General features: G+C 38.1%; 2 protein-coding genes across 2 annotated transcripts; both read left to right on the forward strand.

Moving 5' to 3' along the window:
* Nucleotides 1-616: 616 nt before the first annotated feature.
* On the forward strand, nucleotides 617-8,857 carry pnpla3 (patatin-like phospholipase domain containing 3). Its single transcript, XM_060890129.1, has 9 exons — nucleotides 617-907; nucleotides 2,147-2,379; nucleotides 3,232-3,297; nucleotides 4,475-4,684; nucleotides 5,822-5,882; nucleotides 6,254-6,433; nucleotides 6,554-6,686; nucleotides 6,991-7,092; nucleotides 8,197-8,857. Exons 1-9 carry the CDS (start codon nucleotides 721-723, stop codon nucleotides 8,408-8,410), a joined length of 1,386 nt encoding a protein of 461 aa, XP_060746112.1. The 5' UTR covers nucleotides 617-720; the 3' UTR covers nucleotides 8,411-8,857.
* Nucleotides 8,858-9,636: 779 nt separating this feature from the next.
* Nucleotides 9,637-21,547, forward strand: ttll12 (tubulin tyrosine ligase-like family, member 12). The gene is made up of 14 exons (XM_060890127.1): nucleotides 9,637-9,904; nucleotides 10,080-10,234; nucleotides 10,357-10,555; nucleotides 11,510-11,669; nucleotides 12,953-13,086; nucleotides 13,525-13,601; nucleotides 14,008-14,124; nucleotides 14,234-14,431; nucleotides 14,561-14,672; nucleotides 15,866-16,017; nucleotides 17,830-17,911; nucleotides 18,467-18,535; nucleotides 19,966-20,104; nucleotides 21,317-21,547. Exons 1-14 carry the CDS (start codon nucleotides 9,773-9,775, stop codon nucleotides 21,466-21,468), a joined length of 1,878 nt encoding a protein of 625 aa, XP_060746110.1. The 5' UTR covers nucleotides 9,637-9,772; the 3' UTR covers nucleotides 21,469-21,547.
* Nucleotides 21,548-22,500: the final 953 nt, after the last annotated feature.

Here is a 22,500-nt window from a genome sequence, read left to right on the forward strand (position 1 = left end):
ATTCTAAATGTAAAAATATACCTAATAATAACAGGGTTCTAGATATTCAGATTCAGGGTGAAACATATTCCAGTAAATGGGTTTCTAATGGCAGCACTCACCTCACATCAACATAAGTGGAGAGCAAAAAAAATCAGACGAGTAAACCATGAACATTTTGATGGTTTCCTTGCTCTAACACACATGATCCAGCTATCAACAGTATTGATTTGCAGCCTTTCCTGATATCATAGAGTAAGAAAATATATATATATATATATATATATATATATATATATATATATATATATATATATATATATATATAATATACAGTATATATATAATATATATTCAGGAAAGAGAAATTTACTGCATAAGAGAGAATTTTTTTCTTTCAATTTCTATGCACTGACTTAGAATCAGGTATAGAAAGGAATATAAACCTCACAAACAAACAAAAAAATAATCAGAAATGAACAGTTCAGAATAAGCCTCATTTACTCGTGGGATTTATTTTTTCATTAAGAGCTGGCCTGGTTGGGGGGGGGGGGGGAATGGGGAGGTGAAAGGAGGAGGATCATTGACGGCTTTCTATTGGGTGACAGGCTCATAACGCGATATGGACTGAATGAAAAACGCAGTGACGCCCGGCATGACCCGCGGTGACTGACTGAAGGCATGACCGGTGCAAACCACCGGCGTTATTAAGAAGCAGAATTAGGTTCTTAATCTGCAGTTATGTTGGACCTCAGTGCGGGGTGGAACCTGTCATTCGCCGGTTGCGGGTTTTTAGGGATCTACCACCTCGGTGTGTCCAGCTGCCTCCTGGAGCGCGCGCCTTACCTCGTCCACCGAGCCAACAAGATCTATGGAGCGTCAGCTGGAGCTCTCAATGCAGCTGTGCTCACGAGCGGATTATGCTTAGGTATGTCACACATACACACAAACACACACACACACACACTAGGTACAACTTATACATTAACAAATGACAAGCAATTGTATAAATGTAGACGTTATTTAACAAAATACAGTTTTACAGAAATCCAGATGTAGGTGAACCATGTCAATAAAAAAAAGTTTTAAAACAAGCTACAGTAAGAAAGAAAGCTTGAGACTACAGGGATAGTGAGATATTATAAATGGTTACAGTATTCAGGGACTGGAGAGGAAATTGAAACAAAACTAATACAGTCCTGGGATGAGCACAAGACAGTCCTTATGATTACAGCAATAGGTTTGAAGCTACACATGAAGTTATACACCGAAGCAGGAGGAAGATTTGGATGTGAAAGAGAAAGTAAAGCGTGTTTAGTGAATTATTGCACTTCAGAATGACGGCTGCAATAATACTGTCCTCTGCCCTTAATGAGCTGTGATATAACATGTCGTCCAAACTGACCGGTGGATTATATACAGCTGGTTAACTAAGTATTCTGAGCACTATATAATTTGGTCTGGATTTACATTCTTTACTCTTGTAACTACACACCTACACAAAAATATCATAGTGATTTGCAAATACAAATTTCATGTTACTGAATTATAAGCATTAAGGTTTAAAACTGAATAAAATGCTAAAAAGTTTGAAAAAGTTCGACATCTGTTGAATGGTTAATGTAGGTTTATTGAGATTGTATGTTTCCTTGTGGTAGTTCGTCCATTTGTGTCTTTTGTCCATTTGTAGTTTATCCAATTGGGTAATTTAACTGTGTGTATGTAGTTTATCATTGTGTGTAGTTTGCCATTTTGGGTAATTTATCTCTGTGTGTAGTTTATGTGTACGTATATTTTATTTGTGTGTACTCTATCATTGTGGGTAGTTAACCACTTGCATAGTTCATCCATGTGTGTAGTTTTTCATTGTGGGTAGGTTAACCGTGCATATATTTTATCCATGTGTATAGTATATCCTTATGGGTAGTTTATCTGTGCCTAGTTTATCCATGTGTGTAATTTTTCATTGTTTGTCAACGTGGGTAGTTGTTCCTTGTGTGTTATGTATTCTTGTGTGAAGTTGATCTGTGTGTGTATTTTATCCTTGTGGGTAGTTTGTCCTTTTTGGTAGTTTATCCATGTGAGAAGTTTATTCATATGTGTAATTTATCTTTGTGGGTAGTTTATCCTTGTGGGCAGTTTATCATTTTATGTTTTCATGTTGCAGAGAAATGTTGCGGAAATGTGATTGAGGTTGCTAAGGAGGCCCGAAAGGGCAACCTTGGCCCTCTGCATCCCACATTCAACCTGGTGAAAGTGATACGCACTGGCCTGCAGAGAGACCTGCCTGAACACGTACACACGCTGGTCAGCGGCAGACTGTGTGTGTCTCTCACACGCGTCAGTGACGGTGAGAACGTGCTGGTCTCAGACTTCAGCTCCAAAGATGATCTTATTCAGGTGAGGGAGCCTGGAGACAGAGACAGAGATCATAGAACTTACAGTCGAGTGCAAAAGTTTTTATGCCCTTAGGATAAAATAATGAGAACAAATACATTTAATTTAGATCAAGAATACATTGGGAATGTTCATTGCAAGTGACAATATCTTTATTATACAGGTGTATAAAGACAATATTTTTTATTATAATATTATAATAAATCACATATAGGAGTAGTAAACCTATTTCTAGATGTTTTTATTTACTTAAAACTTGGAATTTTTCACCTTGTTCAATTGTGAAAAAAAATGTTCATTCTTATTTCAAGAATTAATTAATTTACTGTATTTATTATTAGTAAATAATGTCATATGGATTTACGGTATGTCCTCATTGTCAGGCTAAACAAATAATATTAAGTATTAAGGCTAGTAGTAGATATTTGTACTCATTTAAAACTTAAACTTAAAAAATATTCATGTATTGGAAGATGTTTTTTTTTTGTTTGTTTAGAAATAATTAGCATAATTCTGTTAGTTGAACAGACAATTATATATATAATTATATATAATGAATATAATTATATTAGTTCTATTATTAGCCCAAGATAAAAAAAAAATGATAAATTCATCAATATTATAGATTGTTTTTATTTGATAAGGTATGGTAAAGGAAATAAAATGGTAAATAGTGCAAGTTGATGTACATAGAAAACAGGATTTGGACTGAAATAGTTCTTATTGTTGACTGCACACACTGAATATCTTGTCGTTGGCGAGTGTTTATATGACATGATGTTTATATGACATGATGTCTTTGAGATTAAGTTGAAATATATTTGAAATAAATTATCCCTTTTTCATTTTTTCCAGGCACTCATCTGTAGCTGTTTCATCCCAGTATTTTGTGGTCTGTTCCCTCCTGCCTTCCGTGGAGTCGTAAGTGTTGAGTAATTTGTTTCATGGTGTATACAATTGCTTAATCAGTGATTATGTTATTATGTTCTTGCTATGAAGCTTGCCATGTTGGAGAGGTGAGTCACTGAGACTCAGATATCAGACCATATTACACTGGAAGATTGGATGAGTTTTTTAGGCTGAGTTGGATGTTGTAGCTACGGGGCTACATAAGTTCTTTAAAAATGAGCTAGTCAGGTGCATGATGCACCCTGCTCCTCCTCTGTGAGAGCGTATCCTCCCTGTACATTGTGTACAAGAAATCGCTGAAACGCAGCCAAGCTATTTTTAGGCCTAAGGTTAGGGGCAGCTTGACATATGTAAATAACTCCTCTGTAGACCTTCAGGGGTCACATTGGCCCCTTTCTGATTTTTTTGCATGTTTGTCACAAGTTATCACAAGTAAACACAACATGCAGTTTTTAAATGAAGGTTTTTATTATTAAGAGAAAACAAAATCCAAACTTACATGGCCCTGTGTCAAAAAGTGCTTGTCCCTAAACCTAATAACTGGTTGGCCAATAACTTAGCAGCATGAACACAACAAAACAAAAGCAAATTTCATGTGAACATTATGTTCATTATGTTTAGATATTGTTGGGTGATATCAGTGCTATGTTGCGTGCCAGGACGGATCCCAGCATGACCTTATGACCAGTTACACCAACGTGAGATTGATTCTGTCACCAGGTCAGAAACATAATAAACATTTGTTTTATTGGTGGAGCTTTTGAGGGACTACTATTGCTGTTATGTAAGACAGAGGCCTGGATGACTGTATTCACGTGAGGAACAGCAAGCACAGCTACTGATAATACTGACTCAGATGAAATCCTTGTTTTTATATGGAATTAAAAAAATGTTCCTGGACTAAAATTTGTTTATCTTAAGTGTTTCTCTTAATTACAAGTCACAATCTTACTATTAAGGAGATTGGTTAAAAGCAAATAGAGAGAACATTTAAACATTTCAAATAAAAGACATTAACACACTGTTTACAAATAACTCCTGTTAATTTCACATGTAATAAAAAAATACCAAAAAATTCTCAATCTAATTATGACCATACTTTGTATTTATACTGTCTATCAGCTGATAATTGCTTTGGGGAAACGTGTTTATGTTCAGCTCTTTTTCTTTTATATCTCTATCTACACAGAGGTACGTTGATGGTGGGATGAGCAATAATCTGCCCCAGTCAGAGCTGAAAAACACCATCTCCATCTCACCGTTCTCTGGAGAAAGTGACATCTGCCCCAATGACAATTCCAGTAGCTTCCATGAGCTGCGATTCACCAACACCAGCATTCAGGTCACTTGGGGAAATGCATGCAGGCTCAGCAAAGTGTTTTTCCCTCCAGAGACTAAGGTAAGAATGTCGCAGGAGCGATACTTCTCCTCTTCCTCCTCTTTCTTGTCCCCCATCTCCTTTTGCTCCTCCTCCTTTTACTCTGGCTTCTCCTCCTCTTGCTCCATTTTGTCCTCCTTCTGCTCCTCATCCTGTTCTACCTTCTCCTTCTCCTCTTGCTCCTCCCCATCCTCATCCTGCTCGTCCCTCTTTTGCGCCTTCTGATCCTCTTTCTGCTCCACTTGTTCCTCCTTCTCCTCCTCTTGCTTCACTTACTCCTCCTCCTCCTTCTTCTCCTCCTCCTCCTGCTTTTTTTCCTGCTCATTTTCTTCCTCCTCTCACTTCTCCTTCTCCTCCTCTGTCTGCTCTTGCTCCCCTTCCTCCTCCTGCTCCTCCTCTTGCTCCTCATTCTGTTTCTCCTTCTCCCTCTCTTGCTCCTCCTCCACAGTAGCAGTGACAAAATACATGACGTTTTTCGGGTTCATGGGAGTGTAAGAACTGAGTATCTCCCAAATAGCTGTGGTCTAGCCGGATGTCTTTAACTGGTAATCATGGTCACATACACAGGTCAAGTACACCATGGCTTGGCATTGTTACAGGTGTTATTACCCAAAAGATGGGGTGATAGTATTGTTTAAATGGTAATTACGGTCACATATACCCTTTGTTATTCATTTAGAGTTCTAAACATATTGCCTTATGATATTTAAGCCTTTTTGAGAACGAACATGAGAATGAGTTCTTTCTTACATATATTTTGAAGTGGAATCTGGGTTCATACAAATTGTGAATTCTTACAACCATTAAACATTGATCTGAAGCAGGATAGCAGCTCTTTTGCAGTGTTAACTCCACATTGTGGTGACAGTGTACAGTGTGAAATGTGGTGTTAAATGTGGTGTAAGAATGTTATAGCTAGATGCTTAGCAACAGAAACCCAGTCAGAATTTGGAGGCTTTGTGCAGCAAAATTGAAGGATTTACCTGATCTGAAAGAATGAAGCTTAAAATTGAGCTTAAATTAGTGTGAAACCTCAGAGTATGAAGATCCAGGATTTATTGTTAATCCTGGGTAAAGTATGAGTAGTGTGAAATGTCCAACAACATAACCCAGGATTGTGTTTACTCTGAGTAACTTGTGTTGTGTCTCTTATTACAGGTAATGGCAGAGCTGTGTCAGCAGGGGTATAAAGATGCACTACGATTCCTTGAGGACAACAGTGAGTTTTCAAATAGAAATACAGGAAACCGGAGTACCCGGAGGAAACCCCTGAGGCACGGGGAGAACATGCAAACTCCACACACACAAGGCGGAGGCGGGAATCGAACCCCCAACCCTGGAGGTGTGAGGCGAACGTGCTAACCACTAAGCTACCGTGCCCCCCAATACAGAAAACTTTCCCATTTTAATAGCACATTCATAAAACCTACTCATGTGGTTTAGCGTGATTGTCATGTAGTTTAGCTATTCATGTAGTTCAGCGTGATGTCAAAGCTGCGGTTATTAAAAAAATAATGAGGAATGACAGTAGATTATGAACAATTAAAATACTTTCTGATTAAAACACTGATGATATGATATCAACCTCAGAATTGCTGCAAGCTCAAAGTCCAAAAGTGGATATGGCCCTGATACGGGACACGCCAACCTGCTGCTGTGTCACTGAGTCGACACGGGACAGGATGCTGAGAAGACTCCGTCTCCTGGGGGAGCACCACTGGTGGCTGGATAAGCAGCTTGTCAATTATCTGCCCATGCCCATTAAGAAAGGTGATAAGTGCTACAGCTAAAGTTATCTTCTAACTTCTAAATTTCTTCTTGTATAATGTATTATGTCATAATGTAGGCAAGAATCTTTATGTTAATTGAATGTTTCAATGTGTGTTGAAGTGTTCTGCGAAGCGTGTAAAGAGAAGCATGGCCTAATGGCTCGGATCTCCAGTCTGTTGCCGGTCCGCATGGCTTCCTACATGCTGATGCCCTACACGCTGCCGGTAGAGTCAGCGTACTCAGCAGTCCAGAGGTCTGTGCCCATAATGTTTACTTTAGACTAATGTCACCCAATCTTTACACAGCACTCTGAAATAGTACTGTACCGCACTTCCTTTCTACTCGCTCACCATGCCCAGCACTCCACTGGGTATGTGCACTCTACTGTGTATTCACAGCACTCCACTGTAACATCCACACTCACTGATACTGATAATCGTTGCTATTGCAACGGCAACCACCATAAGCAGAGTAACAGATTGTTTTCAGAATTTATTATGACTCCAGGTCTGTTTACCTCATTTATTTATTGTTTTAGTGGGTTTTTTTTTTTTAAGGTTTGTGGAATGGATTCCAGAGGTGCCTGCTGATGCATGCTGGCTTTTTGAGATGGCAGGAAGCGTTTATAGACAAGCCTGGAAAGGAGAATCCTCAAATAGGTAGGTAAAATAGACAAACTCTTAACTTAATCTTCATTTGTTTATTTTCTAATATTTGAATGTATGCTCACCATTAATAGTTAATAGTGATATTTGATGTAGGTGATGCTTATGTTGTTTTCCTGTAGTGATGTCACCAAGGGATTGGATCCAGAAGGAAGTCTTATTTAAACCATGACAGATTGACCTTAACAAAATTTCTTTGTCTGACATATTTCAGCCATATTTTTAAGTCTTTACACGTGCTCTAGCGTTTTCAAAACCACTTACACGTCGTACATAGAGATATACTTCTGTTCTCTGGAGACCTCTAGTGGACATGTAGCGTATTACGGTTAAATAAATCTGCTTAAAATGATCTTAAGGGAAAACTCCAGCATGAAACATTCATTCATTCATTTTCTACCGCTTATCCGAACTACCTCGGGTCACGGGGAGCCTGTGCCTATCTCAGGCGTCATCAGGCATCAAGGCAGGATACACCCTGGATGGAGTGCCAACCCATCGCAAGGCACACACAACACTCTCATTCTCAATCACACACTACGGACAATTTTCCAGAGATGCCAATCAACCTACCATGCATGTCTTTGGACCGGGGGAGGAAACCGGAGTACCCGGTGGAAACCCCCGAGGCACGAGGAGAACATGCAAACTCCACACACACAAGGCGGAGGCGGGAATCGAACCCCCAACCCTGGAGGTGTGAGGCGAACGTGCTAACCACTAAGCCACTGTGTCCCCACACCATGAAACACTTGAAAAATATTTGTATTGAAATATCTCTAATGTGTTTAGAAATTTTCAGTTTTTGATATTTATGTTTTTCCTTATTTCTCAGAGAACTTAAAAGTTATTTGCTAGTCACAGAGTCAGCTGTATTTCAGTTACAGTGCTGCTTAATTTGAGAGTAATAAATTACAACAAATCTAAGTTACTAATGCTCAGGTATTGCTGAAAGCTCCTAACAAACACACCGACTTTTCAGCAATCACATTAAACAGAAGTTTGTTGCAGAGACATTGGTGCATATGCAGCATTAAAAATTCCAGGGTCTTCACCTTGTTTTTTTTTCTAAAAATATTTGTGTTGTGTCATTTATAGTGGTTTTCCATTGCGGCGGTGTGTAAGCGGACCACCCTCACTGGACCTCCATCCACGTGACAAGGAGCAAAACAGACACGCTGCTTATTCTGCTGCTGATCTGCGTGACTATCACTGGAATTACTCAGAAATCCCTGAGGGCCCTGAGAGTCCGTACACATCTCCTGAACAGATCAGCATGTTTGTTGGCTCACAGGACAATTCCGAGAGCTGAATACAGCAAGACATGGACAAAATCTAAAAAGAAGTTTAGGAGTTTTTTATTCCACTGTTCACCATCTCTAACTGGAAACTCTGGTCTGAGCTGAAAAGTGCACTTTAAAATAAAGAACATAAAAATGACCTATAAAATAATCAAGAATGATTATCAGAATGGTATAATTTTAGACAGAAAGACTTTTTTTTATTACTCTTTAAATAATAATGGCTGTGTCATTTCTCAATGCACCTCAAAAGAGAAAACAAGCAGCTGGTTTTATCTTAAGAGAAATAAAATGTTTGGTATAAAGTGTTGTCCAAATAAATAATTGATTTCTGTGAAACCTGATTATGAAAATGTGAGAAAATAAAAAAGCAGAAATTCAATCCCAGAATGATTGGTACTTCATGTAAATAAGGAAAACTTACTAAATCATATAAATATGCATATTCTTTTTGCACATTTTTATTATGTCTCTGATTGAGCGAAATTATATATTTACATCATGTCTTTTTCCAGGATGAAATTTAGTTCGTGTTATTTAGGAGTCTCAGTAGATTAATCACTTCAGTTAGTAGAAAAATAAAAACAGAATTTGGGCGGTGGGATTCAGTGAGTGTATAAAGCTTTGCGATACTCGTCAGAGAGGCAAGCTTCAGCATATTTCTTCAGCAAAGTCATGGAGCCTCTCATGGTTGACAATTTCAGAAAGATTCTCAATATTCTCAGGAGCAAAATGACTCGTTGTGATGACATTAATATCACAATATAAAATGTTAATTATGCAAGAACTCCTTGTGATTTGGTCATCTAAACCACTTATTTACACTTATTTTGTTTATTTAATGAGTAAATTAGGCACAGGTTTTAATAAAGGAATTGACACTGAACGAATCATTTTGGTGAACCGACTGAAAATGAACGAATCATTTTGGTCAACCAACTGAAAATGAACGAATCATTTTTGTGAACCAACTGAAAATGAACGAATCATTTTTGTGAGCCAAATGAAAATGAACGAATCATTTTGGTGAACCAAATGAAAATGAACGAATCATATATGTGAACCAACTGAAAATGAACGAATCATTTTGGTGAACCAACTGAAGATGAACGAATCATTTTGGTGAACCAACTGAAGATGAACGAATCATTTTGGTGAACCAAATGAAAATTAACGAATCATTTTGGTGAACCAAATGAAAATTAACGAATCATTTTGGTGAACCAAATGAAAATTAACGAATCTCTTAAAAGAATCAAAATTTCCAACGCTATCTCCGGTCCCGTTCCTTTAACCGACCCTCCCATAATGCATTGCGGCACAGCGCTGTGCGCGTGTATTTTGGACAGGATTCTGAAAGCTGTCAGAAAAAAATGGAAACCCAGTTTATTAATGAAGAAGAAGATGAGTATAAACAGTTTCTGGGTCTGCACATTGCTGCTCTGAAGGCGGCTCGGATTCCACCGTTGTACTGGAAAAGTTTGTATTATAAACTAAAACATGAGGTAAAAACAAACACAGAGCTAATGCTAAATACCGGCGTGCGCGAGACAGTGCGCGAGACACAGTGTGCTGTGGAGAAAAACAATATAATGATATAATGTACAGGAAATGTTTCAGTAGTTAGGTCTGTGTTCATGTTTAGTGTAATAAAGCACTTGTTGTGTGTTTGTGTTGTAGGTGTTTGATGCCGGAGAGGTGTTTGGCATCATGCGCGTGGCTGAGGATGATGAGGATGAGGAAGATGCGCGAAAAACGTCCAACCCTGGTCATGAAGAGTCGTATAAAGTGATTGTAACTCGAGAAAGTGGCCTGCAAGCTTCTGATCCGACCAGGTGAGGGCGCTAAAGACTCAAAGCTGTACTTGGCAAACACAAACCCAGCAAGCATCAGATTAATAAACTGGTGGAGTGTGATGTCCGTATGGTGCAGTGATGGTTGTGTCTTTCCTTTACAGCGTATACCTGGTGGATCACGCATGGACGTATCGTGTGGAAAGTGCCAGGCAACAGCTGATAGAGATTCCTGGACTGTTGATTCGAATGGCCGGGCTGATGGGACTTCCTTTCCACGGCGAGGCTCCTGATCCAGACATCGTGGACCTGGTTCTGGACAACATGTGGAAGTTTAATCAAACCTATCAGCTGTCTCAAGGGGTATGACATGCTCCCAATTTGAGGGATTGAGGAATGGAATTAGAAAACATAGCACCTTTTAGAACACCTTCAGTGTTTTTCGTTTATTTGTTACAAGGCCGTCGATGTTCATTTACAAGTAGGGTTGCCACCTTCAATACAGAAAAATAAGGGACGCCTGCCACAGCGGGGGCCACACCCCTCGGGGCCACGATGACCACAGTCCCGATGGCATGCCAGTGGTGGTATATCATAACTTAAAACATGTATTCATAAAAATATTAAGATTAAGAGAACACAAAAAATAAGCTTTTGGAGGAACTTGAGATGTGAACCATATTTTATTAACTTGTTATTAAATTAACAGATCCATAACTTAGTAATTATAACTTGCAAAAGATCTTCCATGAACATCATGAACATAATATCAGTGGATGTATATCAGTGTATCAGTGAATATCAGCGGACCAGAAGTAGTAGTGTGCAGTATTGGAGCATGTCAGGCCTACTTTCTTTTATAAGTGTACTTCTTGTCACTCCGTTTCATACAGATTTTCTGTCACTCTGACTCTGTCAAAAGAACCGGCGAGGCGGCGTCCCGCCCTCCTCTGACTCTGATTGGCCCGTAACCCTAAAACAAACCAATCAAACCAACGATGGCAACGAGTATTACCCAATCAGGGGCAGAATAGGACGCGTCTCCACACAATGCGGGTGGGGTGATTTGCATGGGATGCTGTATAATGTGGACCTATGTAAAATACGGGACAAATCGCGTCCCGTATTGATTTGATTGGACGCGTCATTTTGCCTGTAAATACGGGACGATTCCGTATTTCACGGGACGGGTGGAAACCCTATTTACAAGTCTCCTTACTGGAACTTTAACCACGTGTATGATTGTATGATTTTATTAAATCTGTTCCCAGGTCTCTGTGAAACGAAGTTATTGAAGATTGTGTGTGTGTGTTGCAGTCTGCAGAGGAGAAGGTGCCTGTCTGGTACATAATGGATGAGTTTGGCTCTCGTGTGCAACATTCGTCTCAGCCGTCCTGCTGTATGGCTCCTCTGTTCTACGCTCCACAACAGATCGCATATTCTGTGCTCTGGATTCTGCAGGATCTGGAGAATGGAGGTCTATCTCTCTCTCACACACACACACACACTTTCTTTGACAGTCTCAGCTTTCTGGTTAATCGGCAATGGTCATTATCATTACAATCTGATTAAATAATAATTATAGCAATTATTTGAAAAAGGGGGTAAAACTAGAATGGGTCTCAGGCTCTGAGGACTGAAAAATTTCTTGGCTTATAAATTATAGGTAATAAACCTTAATAAATACATACGTAGAACATGCCTGCCCAGGCTTGGAGTGTTTTCATCAGGAAACTGTTTCACACTGAAACCAACCATGAAGACGTGTGAGAAGATTAAAGCTATGATTAGAGCTTGCACAACAACAGTGAGAAAATGTCAACAAACCTTTTGCAAGATAGTACAGACATCACAGACATAACACAAACATAAAGCCAGCGCTGAAAGTGATTTACATGATTATTAGAAATATTTAGGTTAAAAGTGTCATTTATGTTAACTTTATACGTCCAGAACATTTCAACAGCATGTGTTGATGATCAGCACCTCAATAATTTCACAGAATTTGTTTTTATTGTTTGCCCAAAATGCTCAAATTTACTGCAATTTCTTTTGTTTGACTTTTGATGCAGTTTAGTTATTTTTGTGGGTTTATTTTTTTTGTGGATATCTGCTTGAATTGGCAAAATTGCAAACACCGGATTCTGGAACAGGGATTGGAAATTGTGCTGGGAATCTGCACCTTCCTGAAATTTCGTGAATCCTGGATCAGAGCGAAAACACTTTTGGTTTGTTTTCTGTTTGCCGTTGTTTCACAAACCGTGTAATTAAACTAAACAAAAAGAAACAAATGTTAGCTTAGAGGCATGCAGAGCTAAAAAATATATACTTTATTTCTTTATTTATTGCACATATATATGGTAATCATATACATATAACTCACCCAAGCACACAGAATATGGAGGCGGTTTTATTTAATTGATTGAATAAATAATTTTGGGTGAAATGAAAATATTGTGCAGACTCAACACATTTGCACATGTCCTGGGCAATCAGATTGTAAACAGTTAGCAGTAAGTATAGTTGTGAACAGGGTCAGATGTCGTATTCATTTATAGGTTTTGCTAACAGGTCATAAGATTAAACCGATTGAAAGTGTTTGTACAGATTGGTATATTTGTGTGCACGTGTGTGTGTGTGTACTGGATCCTTCCTATAATGAAGTTGAAGAATTAGAAGTAGCTCTTCCAGATCTTGAGTAAGAGTAAGAGGATTTAATTTCTTGACGAAGGTTCCTGACATGTTCCTGATCTCCATCAGATGAGGTGACGAGGGATTACTGTTACGGGGAGCCTGATTCACTGGTGAGGAAGTGTCGACTGTTCCCATGGATACCCACTGACCTGGAAGGAGTGAGCGACGAGACTGATGAGCCTGCTGACATTTACTATGAGGTTTGTCTTATTGTCTAATCAGAGCGTGTGTGAGCGAGCGCGCGTGCTTTGTCATCTTTAAAATAAATTCATAAATAATGTGTGAAATAAGGTTTAGACTTAAGAAATGTTTCTGCCAGCCGGACTGTTATTTTTTAATAAAGTCTTTTTGGCATCAAGACCTTAAGAGCTTCTTTAGAAGAGGAAATATTTACACAGCTGCAGTAAAGAGAAGTGAAATGAAAATGAACACTAATCCTACATGACCATAATAAATGGCCTCTTTACTTTAGACTGGTACAAATCAACACCTCGTAACCAATCAGATTCAAGAATTCAGCTCTGGTGTCAATAAACATATCATTATTAATAAGATTACTTATTGTTATAGATCATATTTAACTGTGTGTCATTTTTAATGGCATTGTCTTAATGTGTTCTTTCACATCTTTACCTTAGACCATATTACAGGAGAATAAAGAGAAGCTCCCAATCAAAGTCCAAGCCTCCAGCGTGCCTGATGGAAAAGTATTAAAGTGAGAAATATTACCATCCTCGACTTCCGTCACTGCTGCATGCTTATTGCAATGGATTTTTTAATATTAATCTAGGATGTTAATTACAATCGAGGTAAACAAACATAAACATGAGTTTTGTAGTTAATATATGCTGAAATCTCCACAAGCAGTAATGTATTTGATCAAAATAATGTCTTGTGGGATGTAGTTGTTATTTTCATGTCTTAGTAAAGTAGTGTCTAAACCTTTTATTAGTTTAAAATCCGGTCTTGCTCTGAACACTGAGTGCACTAGACTACTTTGCTCTTTTCTCTGTCTAAATAGATTGTTATATTTAGTTTGTACTGTTGTGTTGTGTTTGTGTGTGTGTGTGTGTGTTAGATTGTTATTTATACTTTGTACTGTTGTGTGTGTTGTGTAACAGGGTGTACACAGAAATGAAGCAAGTTTTGGACCATCTGAAACATCCACGATTCATCTTCACCGAGCAAGATGATGAAGCAGACGTACTCTGGATGTATTCTCACATTCGTGATTATAAGTATGTGTGTCTATCGTATGTACATAGCAGTAGAATTTAAGAAAAAGTGCATATACTGTATTACACACACACAGTATTTTTTTTAAATGACACATTGGTCTGCCAATAGGAAGCTGAGCGAGGAGCGACCGCACGTCTTACTGAACCAGTTCCCCTGTGAGACAATCGTAACCACAAAGGACTGCCTGGCATCAATGGCACGGAGAGCCAGGCGAGGAGGACATGCACCATGGTGGCTTCCCACCACCTTTAATCTTCAGACGGAGCTCCCACAGTTTATCAGACATTACCTCCAGAGGCAGGACAGGTCAGCTGTCTGGATTTGTTTAATACTGATACAATGCCACTTTATGGTTAACTCCATAAACATGGGCCTGCTGTTCAACTCCAGCTTCAAATGACTGAGAAGTGTATTTGTATTCTGTTGGTTTCTTAGAGGAGAAGATAATCACTGGATCTGCAAGCCCTGGAACCTGGCCAGGGGTTTGGATACACACATCACTAACAATCTCGACTACATCATTCGACAGAGAGAGAGCACCCCAAAGGTATAAAAGTTTGCTGCGTTTATAAAAAAAAGAAATGCCAGCTATTTCACAGAATGATCCAGCATCCAAGTAATACATGCAGAGGTCCTGGGATGGTCAGTGAAAGTAGGAATCCAAAAATAATTCAGCATCAATCTAATTCTCAGAATCAGATACTGATAAAAACATACTAAAAGTATGTTTTTACACACACACACACACACAAAGAATTTGGTACAATCAAAGGTACTTTATTGTAGGCAAACGCGCACACACCCACACATGCACGTGTCTCTAATAAAAGGCTATTGTCTAGGAACAGTTAGTATTTCCGAAAGGTTTGACGTGCTGGTAAAAACAGATAACATTTTATCTTAGTAATATGTGATTAAAAACACTGTGAAAACACTGCTATAAGAGTCAGAATGAAATGACCCTGGAGGATCGCAGTTGTTTGATACGTTTTCCTAGACAATAGTGTCAGATAGTCTGGTCTTGTTCTGTACTTAAATGTATTTAAATCAGACTTTATGTATAAACCCTTCTATAACTAGATAGAACAAAATTACTCTTTTAGATAGATTTTTGACTTAAACCTGTCAAATTAAAGTTATGAAAGGTACCAACTATATCTCTCTTACAAGCTAACAAGGGAAAAGTGGGTTTTGTAAAATTGGTATGTGCAGGAAAAGTGAATGCGGGATTCGGGTTACTTTATTCTTTTTTTTCTTCTAAAAGTGGATTTTGCAAAATAGGTATCTTTAAAGTGATTTAACAAAGGAAACAGGAATTAAACTAACACATATTTTTCCTGTTTATTTCATGTGTATATTTAAAAAAAAAACCTTGAACAAAGTTTTAAGTTGATGGTATACAAAGTCTGTAACCTAGTGAATCAGGGTATTCTATGATAAAGACTTTAAAGCATTTTTGTATGAAGCTCTGGATAGAAATGACTGTGTGTGTGTGTTTGTGTGTGGGGGAAGAAATTAACATAAAGTCTTACTGTCATTTATTACTGAAGAGTGTGTGTTTGTGTCGCATAAGAATTTTAAATGTCTAGAACTTTATTCTTGAAGAACATTTAACATACACCTGTAGACTGCGAGATGGGAAGAGTTGGAAAAGGTTGTCACAGGACAGTATTGATGACTGCAGTGTACTGTAGAAGCGTTTTGTTTGTTGGTGTGTGTGTGTGTGTGTGTGTGTGTCAGGTGGTGTGTAAGTACCTGGAGGACCCCGTGTTGTTTGACCGAGAAGAGGTGGGTCTGGTGAAGTTCGACATCCGTTACATGGTACTGCTGCGCTCGGTGCAGCCTCTGAGACTCTACGCTTACAAGGTCTTCTGGCTTCGTTTCGCCAACAGGTCACACACTACACCTCACACATACACTCATCTGACTGGTCAGAACCTTTTCTGTGTATGATGTCCAGTAGCTAAATAATATCTTGTATACTGTTGCTTTTATATTCACAGTCCTGTATGCTCAGAAGCAGCAGCTATGACAGTTAGTTTTGGCTGTAGGTCAAATTATATACAGTGGTGGGAAAAAGTGTTTTCCCCTTCCTGATTTATTTTTTTTTTATGTTTCAGATCATCAAACAAATTTAAGTATTAGTCAAAGGTAACACAACATGCAGATTTAAACAAAAGTCTTTATTATTAAAGAAAAACAAAATCCAAACCCAAAAAGTGAAATATTGAGTAAAGTAAAGCGCTGTAACAGACTCATTGTAAGTTATCGCATACGCTTGATTGCAGTTCTTGCTGCTAAGTTATTGCCCAACCAGTTAATAGGTTTAGGGGCATGCACTTTTTCACACAGGGCCATGTAGGTTTGGATTTTGTTTTCTCTTCTCGTTTTTCTTTTAATAATAAAAACCTTCATTTAGAAAGTGTATGTTGTGTTTACTTGTGTTACCTTTGACTAATATTTAAATTAGTTTGATGATCTGAAACATTAAAGTCTGACAAAAAAAATAAAATATCAGGAAGGGGGCCAACACTTTTTCACGCCACTGTACATGCTGTCATTCTGAGACTTTTCTATAGTAACAGCTGACTCAGGCTATGGCTGAAGCTCTAATCTAAGCCTTAAAAATAATTTAAATACATTTTTGGAAGGAGTCTTCAGTGTGATCACTTGGGAAAAATTAAATGTTAATCTCACCAACACAGCTGACTCCAGTAATGTTTGTGTGTTTATTCTCTTCATCCAGAACATAACAAAAAGGTTAGATGAAAACATTATATAGATCACGGGACATGGCTCATGCTTTGTCTTGAGGTAAACAAAAAAACATTGATTTATTGATCAAATAAAGATACCATCAACATTAAGAAAGTAAAAAGTGATTGTGAGGATTACTTCATCTTGAGCTTGGGACACATCGATTCTGGTCATCATACATGAGACATGACCGCAATTTCACCTCAGGAGTCTTAAATCAGTCGTGATGGTGTGCCTCAATAAATCTAGCTTCCTCACACAGATACAGTAGACTCCTGATTAAGAGCTTTAAGTGTAGAATGAAATATTTACATTTATGGAATTTGGCAGACAATCTTTTCCAGAGCGACTTGTATTTTATCTCATTTTCTAAAAACATTATCCTTTTATTCTGATTTATAGTCCAACAAATTAACCACTATGTGACCACGTCCCAGATGAAGGATAATGATAAATAGCTAATAATAAATAATAATAATAATAATAATAATAATACTAGATAACAGATAAATGATTAACTCATCAGTCAGGGTGAGAAATGAAATATCCAGTTCTTCTCTAACACAAGATCTTTCTGCACTTCCCTCTGTTGTCTTGCCTCCTAAGATGATCCTGATTAATTTCTTCAGTTTTTATCCTTGAACACACACTCTCTCTTTCTCACTCTCACACACTCTCACACACACACTCTCTCACACACACACACTCTCTCTCTCTCACACACAAGTTAGTATCAGTTCCTATAAGAGAACCAAGTGAAAATCTGTTATCCTACACATTTACCAGATCTCTCTCTCTCACTCTCTCTCTCTGTCTCTCTCTCGCTATCTCTCTCTCTCTCTCTCTCTCTCTCTGTTGCCCCCACCCTCTATCTATCTATCTATCTATCTGTTCCTCCTTCTCCCCCCAGTTTCTAATTCCTCCACTCCATCTCTGTCCTCCTCCAGGCCATTCTCTCTGGATCATTTTGATGATTATCAAAAGCACTACACGGTAATGAACTACGCTGATGGTGTTCAGCTGAAACAGGTGAGAGCTCAAATTGAAAATGATCTATTCTCTCTGTCCTCTTCCATAAGGAGTCTGCTCTGTCTCCTCCCCTTTGGATCTTGGGTTTTCAAATTTACAGCCTTGAGTGCTTATCTCGAGCCCACTGTTTAGTCTAGGCTCATTCCAGAAATCAGTATATAGTTAGTTAGGCTGAGAGGATCTGCCCCTGCTCACAGTCGCCCTCACACACACTGATGTTTACAGGCTAGCTGAAATGAAGCAGGTGCAATCCAGTAGTAATAGTTTGATACCCGCAGCCAAACAAGGAGAGCTCCTGTGCAGTATTTTGCCCCTGTGATGGTGAACTTTGTTGCAGCTTGTGCACTCAGAATCTTGTGCATCCCAATTACATCCTTAAAACAGAGGTTCCTCATTGGCCTTTAAATTGCAAAACAATTAGACTGTAGTACTCTAATATTAATATGCTGTGTGTGTGTGTGTGTGTGTGTGTGTGTGTGTGTGTGTGTGTGTGTGTGTGTGTGTGTGTGTGTGCGTGAACTCCAACACATCTTCCTGTCTGTCTGGTTTTTAAAGGTCCACTATGACGAGTTCATTCCTATGTTTGAAAACCAGTACACAGAATATCCGTGGAAAGAGGTGGAGGTGAGAGCTTTATTATATGCTACATTGTTAAATCGTGATAGTTTTGGTTCCTGAGTGAAGGTAGGAAGTAAATCTCAGGAAAAATAGGTTCTAAAAACAAGTTTAGATCATTTCTATTCATTCAAGATGTGCATCAAAAATAATGCACTTTTTGATCCATGTTAGACCAGAACCCATGACAGTGACATTTTGTACAAAGTATGAACAGTCAAGAATGCTGCACATTTCCTTGTGTGTTTATCAATTAGCATAATGATCTGTTTTATTTATTTTATTTTATTTATCCCTAACCCTATCTATCTATCTATCTATCTATCTATCTATCTATCTATCTATCTATCTATCTATCTATCTATCTATCTATCTATCTATCTATCTATCTATCTCAGACTGTTGGACCCCACTGTGTGTTGTGGGGTAAAAATAGAAATAAGGACTATCTTTCTAACACAATCATCTTAACATTAATTTAGTTGACTCCAATCGACACGTTGACCCGGCTAGCTCAGTCGAACATAATACTAAAAAACTAAAAATAGCCATAAAGATAATTCTTCTGACTGGATGATTTCAGAGATCTGATCTTACATGTAGACTACAGCCCAATTGCACAAATCAGAAAAAAAAATGGACATTGTTTTATCCCTATCCTTAAGGCTTTTACATGCGAATCATTCTCACTCATGTTTTGAGACGACATTATGGGTACATGCAGATTATCATCTTTACATTTTTCTTTCTTGGTTATTTTAAATTTAGGGCCACTAAGTGCATTCTTGTGTTTTACCTCTTAGATTTTTACCACCTAACTTGATTTATTCTGCACATTTATCAAGTCACTTCTGCTAAGTGCAGACTCCCTAAATTCCCAGTCCCAGGTTTTTATCGCATGCCCTTAGCCTCAGTTTCAAATTGAGTAGAGCTTCAGTTACTGACTTACCCACTTAACAATGTTATTATTACATAGCAAGGTACTTGAAGCCCAATTGTGCTTAACAAGTGCACTAAAACCTCACATTTCACTTCTCGACTAAAACTGTACATTGAATTAATGAGTAGAAGTGGAGTCTTAAACTACTCATGACGTCTTTTTATCTTTTACATGTTCATTCAGGCTTAACAATTCTCCCACAGTGTTTGTATAACTGCCAGTGAAAGAGGAGTTTTAAAAAAGAATTAATAAATAAATAAAAATTGACATTTGACAATTTTACACTTTAACATTGAATGGATTTTTATTTATTTATTTATTTATTTTACTCACAAATGTGATTAAAAAAAAAACATCCTGATATATTGTGCTTGAAATTATAATTGTGACAGAATTTATTGCAATCTAGTTATTATATCTGTATATTGCCAAGCTTACTGCACTTTGCTACTGATGAAACAATATAAGATATTGTGTGTGTGTGTGCACGCGTCACCAGAGGGATATCTTCAAGGCATTTGCTGAGCTTTTTCATGCAGCGTCATCCCGCCCTGCACCGTACGGGATCGGTGTGTATCCGTCCTCCAGAGCGATATACGCCATCGACCTGATGCTGAAATGGGAACGGACAGAAGGAGGTGTGTGTGTTTTTTTTCTTTTGGGGTATGTGTGTGTGCATGCGTGCGCATTGTCAGAACTCAGAGTCCCTCTCTAAAGTGACACATCAGCAGGGTGGTTTCTAATATCTGTCAATTACCAATAGCTTTTACTTGCTCAGTCAACATCAGAAAATGAATCACAGAAAATAGACTTCTCAGTCTTGGATGAAGTCAGCAAAGTCCCAACTTTATTGCAGACAAACAAAAATCATCAAAGATAACTTCTCAGAAAATGTCTACAGCATCAAATTCAGTAAATAATCCAACATCCAGGCGCGGCGCAGTCGAGTGTGCAAAGTGTGTCAGGTTCTCTATTTATGCTCTGGTGCCTGTTAGGTGCCTCCTTTTCTTAATTTACAAAACTCATCCAACTGTCTATTATTTCTAAGTTTAAGGTTTAGTCTCCTCCCTCCTATTTTACATAGTTCCTCCTAGTTTCCTATTATTTCCAGGTTTTCAACTTATACCTCCTATTTCCTTATTCCTTTCACAGGACAGGAATAAAACCACTTATTTTATCTTCCTTTGATCTAAACATATAATACCAATCAGTATAATTATGATCATTATAATAATTAAGATAATTAACATTTTGTTTATGATTGATTATGACCTTATGACCTGTCAAAACCAATTAACGATATGAAAGGCACAAAGCATTTGGCTCTAGTACGGTATCAGTAGAGACATTTCACAGGATCACTGGGGAGATTCTCACTGGAGTTTGTGTCCAAATTGAACATACTGTAACTGCAGCACAACAGAAAGGTCAATGAAAATATACTGTCTTATAAAACCTGTCATCCTTTCTTCTTTCCCTTCTCCATCTAAATACTGTGTAATGATATATTCCTGAGTACTCAGTTGTTTTTGTTTGACATCTGTGGTGGCATTTTTGATCTACATATTAAAAACACAGTCAGACTCAGAGTTGGTGGTAAAAGCAAAGAAGTTATGTGCTTGTGTAGCCTAGTATGTGTGTGTGCTTGTGTTTGTGACCTCTCAGTCACCTCAATATTCACACATTCGTGGTAGGAATGTTTATGGTAGGGGCATTTCCTTCTGTTCTTTCTCTCAGTAGTCTGACACACAGAATTGACCATGAAAGCACATATAACACTCATGATATTTAAAATTTCCACTACACATCACATGCTCTTGTTTTGTTCTTTGCTCTTCTTTGCTTCTCAGGACATCGTGTAATGAAGCCTCAGATCCTGGAGGTGAATTTTAACCCGGACTGTGCACGGGCCTGTCTGTACCACCCCGACTTCTATAACCACATGTTCCAGACACTGTTCCTGGATCAGGCTGATCAGTGTCCTGTCACTCAGATTGTCTAACTCCACTGGCTTTCAGCACATGCTGGAGCAAGTTTATTGCTTTTTTAAGGATAATTAAAGGTGATGTGATGCTTAAGAATGATGGTTCTTGGGTTATTACAGCTTTGGTATTAGTTTATTTCAGTGGCTACATGATGGTTTATTCTGATCCATGAAGTGAATCAACATTGAAAAAGAGTCTTGAGACTCTGCATACACCTACACCTACATTTTTAAAAAGACAAGACAGAAAACAACCATATTTATAGATGAATTTGGTGAATCTACTTCCATCCCATTGAGCAGAAAAGAGCCCTATATAAAGTAAAAAACGCAACTACACAGAATGTGGTGTATGTTATAAGCAAACGAATAACAGAAAAAATGTTACTACACATTACCTCAGACTCCATTTTAAGAGCAGGCCAGAGTTCCAGCAGAACACACAATCGGCAGTACGCTTGAGGAGACTTCTCAGGATGTTATTGCAAAGCCTGACAGGATGCTGACAGGAGCAGAATGACGTTATGGATAAATGGTATAAATAGGGTTTTAGAACCAGTTATTGGTGTGCATTCACTTGGAGGCAAGCTCAGAGTGCTATACTCTGTTATTGCTGCTAGACGATGCATCAGGAGAACAAACGCAGGCTTACACTTGGAGAGTGTTTCTTGGTTTGTTCTTATCTTTGCATTTTAATTACTTCTATTTACGCTAGAATTGTTTGATTATTTGAATTTTTTGATTACATTTATCTGTATTACATTCATTTAATAAAAACAAAGCCTCCCATTGTGAGGATCCTGAAAAGACAAGAAGGTCTAAGTCTGATTCCTTCATTTAAAGATTCAAACAACTTGAAGAGGAAGACCGAGGGACTTCGAAGGACACCTGCGTTCAAGGTAAGATCAACTATCAGTAGCAGGTGTCTATCTACAACTAGATAGAATAAGTCACTCTTCTAAATATTTCATATTTAAAATCTCATATTTGTTAATATCAAACGATAAGCATTCTAATACTTATAAAGTTATTACAATAAAGTTCTTAAGT

The sequence above is a fragment of the Tachysurus vachellii genome, chromosome 16 (genome assembly GCF_030014155.1).
Source record: "Tachysurus vachellii isolate PV-2020 chromosome 16, HZAU_Pvac_v1, whole genome shotgun sequence".
Lineage (NCBI taxonomy): Eukaryota > Metazoa > Chordata > Actinopteri > Siluriformes > Bagridae > Tachysurus > Tachysurus vachellii.

What these genes read in the sequence shown, in the direction of transcription:
- pnpla3 (XM_060890129.1), top strand. Translation starts at nt 721, where the DNA reads ATGTTGGACCTCAGTGCGGGGTGGAACCTGTCATTCGCCGGTTGCGGG. An exon ending in CCAAAGATGATCTTATTCAG is followed by an intron (nt 2,380 to 3,231) that starts GTGAGGGAGCCT and finishes CATTTTTTCCAG; the next exon opens with GCACTCATCTGTAGCTGTTT. An exon ending in GCGTACTCAGCAGTCCAGAG is followed by an intron (nt 6,687 to 6,990) that starts GTCTGTGCCCAT and finishes TTTTTTTTTAAG; the next exon opens with GTTTGTGGAATGGATTCCAG.
- ttll12 (XM_060890127.1), top strand. Translation starts at nt 9,773, where the DNA reads ATGGAAACCCAGTTTATTAATGAAGAAGAAGATGAGTATAAACAGTTT. An exon ending in AGAGAGAGAGCACCCCAAAG is followed by an intron (nt 14,673 to 15,865) that starts GTATAAAAGTTT and finishes TGTGTGTGTCAG; the next exon opens with GTGGTGTGTAAGTACCTGGA. An exon ending in ATCCGTGGAAAGAGGTGGAG is followed by an intron (nt 18,536 to 19,965) that starts GTGAGAGCTTTA and finishes ACGCGTCACCAG; the next exon opens with AGGGATATCTTCAAGGCATT.